Source organism: Pundamilia nyererei, unplaced genomic scaffold, assembly GCF_000239375.1.
Source record: "Pundamilia nyererei isolate P.nyererei 1_Seehausen unplaced genomic scaffold, PunNye1.0 scaffold00063, whole genome shotgun sequence".
Lineage (NCBI taxonomy): Eukaryota > Metazoa > Chordata > Actinopteri > Cichliformes > Cichlidae > Pundamilia > Pundamilia nyererei.
In genome coordinates, this window is record NW_005187464.1 from 2,596,195 (window position 1) to 2,606,586 (window position 10,392).

A 10,392-nucleotide genomic window follows, 5' to 3' on the forward strand; every position below is an offset into this window, starting at 1 on the left:
TATCGTTAAAAACTCGGCGTGTTTAAAAAATAAAGAGCATTTTAGCCAAATTTCATCCGATATCTCAACCAGCTGCCACCCCCTCTCACCATCCATCTTTGTAGCAATGACCGACTGTCTGCCGGCCTGCCTGCTTAAAGTACTTGCAGATGTGCTGGTGCTCGTTGTGAAGGTGCAGGTAACAAAGTCAGACAGGCAGAGATATGGGCATGAGCAAAGTAAAAAAGGGAGACGGTATAATTGGCAGCAAAGTAGGCAGCGTGTCAGCTGATATCCATGTTATCACATCATACCAACCTTTTATTTTTAATTCATTGCAGCTGTATCTTACTTTTTGATTGGATATGTCTCTCTCTCTTTTAACCCTTGAAATCATATGATAAATTGATCTTTTAGAGAAAACTACACCACTGGCTCACCTTCGGTTCACCTCACATTTCCACAAACACACACCACTAGCGCAGCCCCCCACCGGGTGAGCCGGGAGGGAGTGATGTAAGGCAGAGGTGGAGAAGAAGGAAACAAGCGCGTCTGAGGTTAGCCAGATGGAGGATGGAGAGGAGTGGGTGGATGCAGAGAGGGAGGGAGGGACAGAAGTCAGCTTGTGTTGGCAAACATGCATTAGTTTCGTTCAGTGTTGACAAAGAGGGGAGACAATAGATCATGGAAACTTTTAAGAGTCTGACAGTGGTCTCAAAATGAATATTTTTTTACTGTGCTATTGCACGTTCCTCTGTCTATCTGTTAATCTGTCCAAAGGACTAAATGATTTTTTCCCCACATCTATTCCATTACACCATAGCAACATCTTATTAACTATGTGCCAGTGCTGGTGTTAACACACAGGATGAAACTCTATAGTCAGACCTTTTTTTTTTTTCAATTTGAGCTATTTTGCTTCCATAGCTTAAGCTCCAAAATACACATTTGGGACCAAAACTGGTCTGTTGGTCGTTCTTCCAGAGTAGTTAATATCTAATGATAAAATACTCCATCTGTATTATCATACATATATTTTCAGAAAGGTTGTAATGAAAAAAAGCCTCTGATTGATTTTTAAAGTGATATAAAGCTACTTGCAGCTGCTTTGTTACTCGTAAGCAGTCGCCGTAGCATCGCTCCGCATGTTTGATTTGGTAGATTTTCTTTTATCTCCTGAGACAATCCCAAAGGCGTTGTTTGCCTCCTCCATGGATCAGACTGGGAATCATTCACTTGTTAAGCAAATGTGCAAATCACTGCAATACAAATGCTGGTTTAAAATTGACAAATCGAATGTTACAGTACAGGATTTTAGAAGACCCGATCAAAAAGAGATCTTTTTTCATACTCATAGCTTGAAATCTTCCAATTTAGGAGCGCTAACAAACTCTTATTTTCCTCTCTGTTTATATTTTGAAGGTTTTTACAGAAACCATTTGATAATATATCTTTAAGAGACAAATTTTACTTTGTTTGCAAAAGACTTGATTTTTTTTTTATGGCTCTTGAAAGTATTTTCTGATTTATGGAGTGATTAAAAATAGATTTCCCTCCATCTGTGAAGCAAGAATGAATGATTAACCTGGCTTTAACCAGAAATACAGTTACTGTTCTGTTAGTAATCAACTGGGCTGTTTCGTGGTGGTAACTGCTGCTTTTTTTTTTTTTTTTTTGATTTGCTTTCACCTGATTTTAAAGCTACAATTTACAGGTTTCCTCTAAATGCGTCACAGAGAGGCGATAATTAGGTTACTGATTTGAAAAGAGGACAGCCATAAGCATGCATGTGAATATGAATGCATGTGTGCGCAGAAATGAGTTATTAAAACATGTCCAGCTACAGTGCTGTGCAAAAGTCTTGAGCCAGCCTCCGTTTCTTTATATTTTACTATAAAAATGGGGAAACGGGTGCAGTTATTCACTCAAACATGTTGAAATATACATGGAAATACAACATTTAAGGCATTTCATTTGAGTTTAATTCAAAGCTGATCTTTGAATGTTGGCTGCCTTTTGTTCTGTATCAAAATGATCCCACACTGTTGAGGCCCAGGCATTGGGGAGGCCAGTCCACGACCAATATTCAATTGTATATTTTTCTATCCAGGTATGCTTTTGCTGCATTAACAGCGTGTTTGGGATCATTGGCATTGCTGATAAATGAATCACTGCCAATCGGATACTTTCCAGGTGCTGCTGGAGCAATTTTGAGACGATTCTGCCAACACAACTCACTTAAATGCGTCCCCACACTGTGACCGAGCCTCCGCCGTGTTTTAAAGATGGCTGTGGATGCAGGACTGTTGTACCTCTCTCCTAACCATGATTTGCCAAGTTTTTCGCAAAGAGCTCTTTGGGAATTACCTTGTTGATGCTAAACTATTATTTCATTCCCATCAAACTGTGTTACATTTGGCTTTTTTTTCCCCCCAACTATACAAATTATGTGTTTCTGCTAGTAACAAAATGCCTTAAAATACATTTTAAAATGGATTCTATGGTCTTCAAAAATTGAAAAAAACAGCCAATGTCCAAAGAGACACTCTGAAAGACCTTCAGAGTGCCTGGAGAACTACTACTTAATACTACTTAAAAAAAAGAAAAAGTCTGGTTCCTTCAAAGAAAAATGTAAAGAAAATGAGAATGAATCTATAATTATAATTCTGGGGTCAATGCATATCATATCTTGCTGAAAGATGGATTTCATAATTAAAAACAACAGTAAGAGAAAAAGAATTAAAGTACATTAAATGTATAAGTTAAATCTGCCTTACAGTAGAACGGTTAATCCTGTGATACGAATACAAAGGAAAAATCAGGATGCTACAGTGCACACAGTGAGAACAATGATGCCTAAACTGTCCATGAAGGTAAATAAATGAAGAAAGTAAACACTGGCATTGACCATTGACCTGTATTTGTCTAGGAGCTCTGGATCACATTGTGGTGACGACTCAAGATGGGAAGTTCCCTCTCAAGCAGCTGGGCCAGATCTCCATGAAGTCACCTCAGCTCATTATGGTCAACATGAGCAGCTTCCCTGAAGTAAGACGATCTCTCTCTCACTCACTCACACACACACACACACACACACACACACACACACACACACACACACACACACAGCTATGATTTCTTCCTACCAGTATCAGTTTGTCTCATATGGACAAGCGCGCAGTAACTAAGCTTTGTAAAAATAATCAGACGCACAGACAGATAGATGGTCCTCCTCACAGAAGGAAAAGTAAGCCAGACCAGAACTCGAATCTCACATCACTCTGTAAATGAAACCTGACCTACCTCTCTCTCTCACTATGCTGTGTCTCAGATGCTAATTGATTGATCACTCGGGGAGCCCTTTGTTCTGGGGTGAAAGATAGCAACAAAAGTCTGTATGTGTGTACTGCAGCGCGGATATGTCTTAGTGTGAGTTGTCACAGAATAGGAAATGACCTCATTTTACCCCCAGGTTAGGAAGGAATGGATTATTTTTCTTTTTTTGCTTCTTTTCGCTGCCTCCTTTGCTTTGTAGATTTTCACGTTTTTTGGTGGCCAGACTTTCTGGTGGTCTGGAAAAGCTGAATGTGCTTGCATGTGTCACTATACAGTCATATATCCAGAGACGCTAATGACCGATATGCTCAACTTTCTGCTGTCTGCTACATTTTCTTTGATCTCATTAAATATGGAAATATGTGCACAGTCCTTTATCCTTGCAAATGACAAACAAGAAAAAAATGATCTGAAAATGTTGCAAATGAAAATATCTCCACATATGTATGAATGAGGAAAAGTGCAGCAGACAGGATACAGTACGGAAATATGCATAACCAGGGTTTTCCTGGCTCATTATGGGCCTTTGGGGGATTGGCTGTGCACAGCAATAAAGCACAGTCACCGGTTTCACTACAGAGACACAGAAATGTGTGCAATTTCTTACTGTTTAGGACTATTTCATTAATAAAATTGACTATTTTGCCTGTGTAAATAAACCCAAATTAACATGTATTTGTTTTCCATTTGGCTCTGGTTTAAACCCCTTTGGATGGATGCCAAAATGTCATTTATGTGGAGGAAAAACGAAAACAATCAAGCCCAGTGGTGTTGGTATAATCTGGAAGCACACAACAGGAAATAAATGATTTCACTTCTTTAAACAGTTTGCTTTATTTGAGGGTGATTCTTAAACTAAATTTAAACTCTTAGTCTGAGTTTAAGCCCTTATACCAGGTCTGAACTCTCAAACAGACCTGAGAGAGGTGGAGTGAAAAGTAAGGATGGGCTGATTCTGGTAATAGTTTGTTCTAAAGGCCCATTTCAGTCACTCTGAATGCCTATGAGGTGCTTAGAGAAACTCTGCCCACGCCACCCACAGCCACCATATTATCAACCTGCGGAAAACACCGCTCTGAAATTCGGGCACTTATGAAAAAAGAATGACTCAATTCTCAGGAGTTATGTCTAAGATCGTAAAAATAAAGTAAAACTAAACTTCCCGACAGTCTCTTTTTTGTTTTTTTTTCAGTTAAGTCATCACAGTGACGTCATAAGTTGGTCTTTTTCATAGTGGAAGGTTGGGAACAACAGAAACTCGTACAAACAATCCGCTTTAGTCCTCCTTGAATCATAACCACCAGTGTTTTCCCAGCAACCAGCAGCCATGCTGAGGTCTAATTACTGTATTCTGTTTATTAAGAGACACCGACACACGCATGAACTTTCAATGATTTTTAATAAAAATGCATTTATTTTCTTTTGATTCATTTTTTAAAAAATTATTATTTATACTGGTTTATAATTCTACTGTTTTCTACTGGGATGGAGTTTACCTGGAAAACTACATGTAACATAATGTTAGTCACTGGACCGCTGTGCATACCTGAGAGGAAGAGGCAGTAAAGTAGAAGGCTGATGGAGGGAGACGATGAGGATGAAGGAGACGGAGGGAGCTTGGAGGCAATGAAGAGAAAGTGGCAAGGAAGAGGAGTTTACTCCACCGTCCTATCTGCATTTTTTTGTGTTTCAGCTGCTTCCTCTCATCCTTTTCTGTCTTTCCTCACATCTGGTCCAATTTTCAGTCTCCATATTGGTCTCCTTCAGGTTCTTCCTCACCTCCTCCACTTTCTTTCCATCACTGCCTATCCTTTTTTTCTTGTATCTTCCATTTCTTGTTTGACTGTATCCAGTTCACTTTTTTGCCCTCGGTTTCCTTCTGCACTTCCTTTTAATACTTGTTTTGTGTCCTCCACAACTTGTTTTTCCTCACCAAGTTTATTTTTCTTTTTCTGCTTCTCTCAGCCACTCTTGCACTGCCTTTTGCACTTCCTCCAATTCTTTCTTGTCTTCCCACGGTTGCCTGTGCTTTTCATTAAGTCTTTTCTTGGCCCCTTTCAGCTTCGGTCTTTTCATCTTTCTCTCTCTCTTGTCATATTTCCTATTTGCTTCTGTCACGTCTTTCTTTACCTTCTTCAGTTGTTTTTTCCCTCCTCTTTCAGTTTTTTGATTGCCACCTTAACTTTTTCCTTTTCCTCATCCAGCACTTTCTTTCTTCCTACAGTTTATTTTGTTCCTCCACAGCCTTCATCTCCTTCTCCAGTTTTTCTCTCTCTCTGCCATCTCCTTTGTCAGACTCTCCAGAGTGCTACAGTTTGGCATCAAAGTCTCCTTTTTTTTCTCTTTTTAAGGTTTACATTGAGCCTCCCAGAGAGACTCCTTCTACTCGTTGAGCTCCAGTATTCCTGAGCTGCTCCCTCAAGCATTTCCCTTCCACCGTGTCTCTAAACAAGACCCCTCTAAACAATCTTCATCTTTCAGGTGGTTGTTTTTTTTTTCTCCCTCCAAAAGTGTTAACATCCTGTCATGGTGCTGCTGGTTTTCTAGTTTTACAGTTATCTGTAATAGACTGTATTTGTTTTGTTGTTAGGAATTTTCCTTGACTTTGTTTGTGTGAAGGACACAAGTATTGGTGTTAAGACTCGCAGGTCTAGTGCTCATCGCTAATGACTTGTCAATCAGAGGTTAGTAAATGAGCATATCCTGGGTAATCCTTCTTACTTAGAATGACTAAAATATCACCTGAAATGGGTGCTTGAGTGAATAATCTCAGCGGGAAAGTGTTTATAGAGGTCAGGGTTAAAGGTCATTTTCCCATAGACTTCTTTAGGACCGGGTGTCTGTCTGTGACCACAAGCATCACACAGAAGCTACATACTTCTTTGGTTTTAATGTAAAGGCTTTAAAAGCATGCAGGACCTGAGCTGCATGTCACATAAGTTGGCTGAAACGTTGTCAGAATTGAACATTTTAACATTCTTTGTTATTTTAACGTTTTGAACTGTTGGATGTTTGACTGAGATAAAACCCAGCACATACTTTTAAAGCTGTATTCCTGTACTGTTCACTTGCACCGTCATTTTCTTTTCTCCAAAAATACTCTACATTAACCAATGTGCAGTGAATCTGGGTGGACTGCGAAGGATCCACCTGACGCATTCTTCCAATTGCATGTTTGGACTGCCTTCATTGCGTTGCTGTGACATAACCTGAGTTTGTACGCAGCCTACCTCCGTGTTTTGTACTTTTTGTGGTCGAGAGCAGTTGAGACAGAACTAATGGATGCTGCTTATAATAGAAAGTGTACTTTAAGCTGAGAAATGACCGTGGAGGATAAGTTAAGAATGGTTAAACTTTTATCGTTTAGCCACAATTAATGCAAAAAACGTGCCAACAACACAGTTATGCAACTATATTGGCAAAAAAAAACTTAAATGACATTATGAATGAAACGTAAAAGCACTTATAATGCCGTAAAACGGTCCTTGTCAGTGTTTCACAGAAGCCGTGTTGACACAGATTAGTAGTAGTAAACACAGGTGTGACTAATCCGAAGATTCTCAGACGGAGTGTTCATTTAAACAGGGCTGAATGATGACGAGTAGAGTGTGAGTCACTGAACTTTACACAGCTTTTTCATGCTACAGTCACACGAAGGGGGAAGCCGTAGTACGCTGTCACAGCAACGAACTCACAGTCATGTTTCCTGTGAAGACGGGGACCAGGCCTCCGACGACTCGCAGTAAGTTGTCTTCAAAGCGGAGGACAGTCAAGTGATGGAGTCAGTCTGCTGTCAGTCTCCGATTGAACAGGGCCAGTCGACAATCATGTGTAATCTGTGTCGTATGCTGAAGATTTTGTTGCTGTCTGTATACATAGAAATTCATATTAGCATTTACATTCAGATTCAACCTCATCAGCATAATACTCATTCAGAAATCCCTCCACAGATCGTGCCACGTTTGCTTTAGAACAGCAATTTAACTGCAACAAGACACTCAGCAACCTTGCTTCTATGTAGGAATATAACCAGAATATATTGAGTCGAGTTTCCTGTGGCAGACAAGTTGCACTCACCGCTGCAGACTGACTCAGATCAGTCTGCAGTTATTTGCAAACCTTAATAAATCTCTCAGTCCTTGCTCAGGTGGATGAGCAACACCCTCAAAACATGGGTAACCAGTTGGTCACCCCAACTACTAGGAGTCAGTCTCCAGCAGCAGCAAAAACCTCATTGCAATCACCGGGCAACCATTAATTGTTTTCCTAGGAGGTTTGGAAGAGGCCGCCATACTATTTTTACTCTGTAAATAAGTGTGATTGAACCACAATGGGTAAGAATCAGGCTTTAATAATAATTAGCTTATAAATTAGCACTCTACCTTTTCAAATATGGTCACTTGCGGCCCCAAAAACACCAAAAATATTTTATATGCAGTCTGTGGTTAAAAGTGTCTGGTTATGTAGTGTGTGGACAAACTGCACAGCTTGCTGTTGTGCTATGTTGGCTACAGAAATGTTCCTGAACATTAACCTCCTAAGATCCGAACTCTTCTACGACATGCATTTTTAATTTCTCTTTGATATTTGGGCTGATTGGGACCTGATGAATGTAAAAACAAAGAATTACCAGATTTTTTTTTACCAAATTTTTGTTTCTAAGAAAAATAAGAGCCACACATGAGGATATTTGTTTAAAATTTCATTAGAACATTGGCAATTTAATGTCCTTGTAAGTGGATCTCAGGCCCTTGTAGAGCAAAATTGAGGATTTTGGTCTAAATAACCCAAAATGTGATGTCCACATATGTGGACGCCAGGTCCTAGGAGGTTAATGTGACTGTGGCAGAATAATTCATTGCTCTCATCTCTGTAAAACAGAGATTCCTTAATTGGGGGCATTAGCAGGTCCTAAGTAAAGTGACTGTACACTGGCTATGATGACAGCAGATACAGCCTGCATCTTTTCTTCTATATATAAAATGGGTAGAAGAGGCAGTGAAGGCAAGCGATAAAAATCTGTCTCAGTAAAAAAAGTTAAAAGAAGCGTCTTTGCACACGACATCCAAGAGCTTTTCTTTTCCTTTTCTTTTTTTCCAGTACAACTTGCCAAACAAAAACCTGTTTTTAAATATCTTCCTGCACCTTCTATTTCCACAGCCAGTCACCTGAGGGCTGTGGTTTCCCTCATTTGTTCTCCAGGTGAAACCACAGCATACAAACAACATGCAAATCCAAGTATTTATCAACACCTCAAATCTGTGAAGTCAGTTTTCCACCTGAATCCGGAGTCTCTTTTTTCTCCTTCCCAGAAACTCTAGAAACCACAGACCACACACATACTGACGGACACACTCATCCACACGCACGCTACCCTGTCATGTCCCGTGTTACCCACGTACCACACAGAGGTGAGTCGTCAGTACTCAGAGCTAACAGGCTTATAATGATGCCTATCCATTACCAGGAACTACAGAGGCCCTGCCATTGTTTTCCATTCATTCATTAAGAGCAGGCTGGGACGATACAGAGAACAACATCTAACCACTACGCTCGGATCCGGAGGCAATTTGGTGTGTGTGTGTGTCCATGTTTAAGCATTAAATGTTTTTTTTTTTTTTTAGACACACACACATTCCTCTCCCTTCGCCTATTTGCTTTGAACCAAGTCGTGAGCGTTTGATGTGAAACTTCAGTGTAATTTCTCTTCCTTTCCAACATATTAACCAGAACCTGCCCAGCCTTCACAGAGAAATTCCACTCGGGTTTTAGTAACCACCGGAGTGGTCGTCAGAGAGGGGAAATGGTGATGAATTTGATGCTGAGAACAATCAAACATAGGTATGGGAAGAATCTATCACCCCTCGCTCAAAGAGTGCAACTGGAGGCCTGTTTCCCGAATGACTTTAACAAAAGAAAAGAAACCCCTTGAATTAATTTAATGCACACGAATAAATTCCTTTAATGTTGCTGCCATTTCTTTCCCCCAGTGGATGAGGCCAGAAGGAGCTGTTGAGAAAGCAGGATGGGTTAGTGACAGCCGAAGTAAGAGGAGGAAATCTTTTTTCTTGTTCTTTTCTCCACATGCATTGCACATTTGCTCGCTTTGCAAACTGAGTTATGAGGCTGTTGCACTAGCTTGAGGAGTGTGGCTTTGTTCCTCTCCATTGTGTCTATGCACTCTTTTAACTGTAGCTTTATGGTCCTATGCAGTCATTGCTTAACTTAAGCTTCACTTGGTAGATAATGTCTCAGTTTTACACATGTAAACATGTCTTAATGTGTCATTTTGAGTTTTAAGTGTATTTCTTAGTTCTGGGAAAAAGACCAAAATCCAGCTTCTCACGTAACTGTTGTTGTTGTGCGTTGTGTGTTTGTGGTCCAGTAGTTTCTCTGATCCTGTTGTTCTATCTCTATGCAGCACTGCTGCCTCTTCAACCACACAGCGCTCTCCTTTTAATCTCCCCCAATCTTAATTCATTATAATGATGACAGCTCCAGTCTGGGGGGAAATTAATAAATCTTGATAAATTCAAGACAGATCCCAAGCTGTTGTTTAAGGATTCAACGGTTACCATAGAGATGCAGCTAACAGTAGTTGGATGTTGTATTATTATATAAAAAAACGATCCATTGGTGGGGTCTTACTTCTAGACTGTGACTGATATAGCTGCAGGCTGATATCAGTATCTGCATTCATAAAAGTAAAAATGAGAGAAACACCCTTCAACCATGCTGTGAGTGTTCATGTTGCATAGTTTGTCCACCAGAGGGCGCCCTGCAACAAACACAGCATCCTGCTGATCTGAGCAGAGTTGAGCACTTCCTATTTTCTTGGTAAGGACTCGTAAAGGGCAACAGGATAACAAGTGTTAAGGGAGGAGTGTTTGTTTTGTGTATCCGAAGCGGGGGGGAAAATTATACACAGTAATCATTCTACATGGGTGGCTGTAGCTCAGGTGGTAGAGCAGGTCATCTACTGATTGGAAGGTTGGTGGTTCGATTCCCGGCTTCCCCTAGTCTGCATGCCAAATATCCTTGGGCAAGATACTAACCCGAAATTGCTCTCCGATGCAT

General features: G+C 40.3%; 1 protein-coding gene across 2 annotated transcripts in view; it reads left to right on the plus strand.

The window, feature by feature from the left end:
* mrrf (mitochondrial ribosome recycling factor) overlaps positions 1-10,392 on the plus strand; it is a 24,793-nt gene that overhangs the window by 10,718 nt on the left and 3,683 nt on the right. For both annotated transcript variants that reach the window (XM_005735327.1, XM_005735326.1), the window contains exon 4: positions 2,909-3,027. In XM_005735327.1, the coding sequence (XP_005735384.1) occupies positions 2,909-3,027 (119 nt within the window). The remainder of the gene's footprint in view (positions 1-2,908; positions 3,028-10,392) is intronic.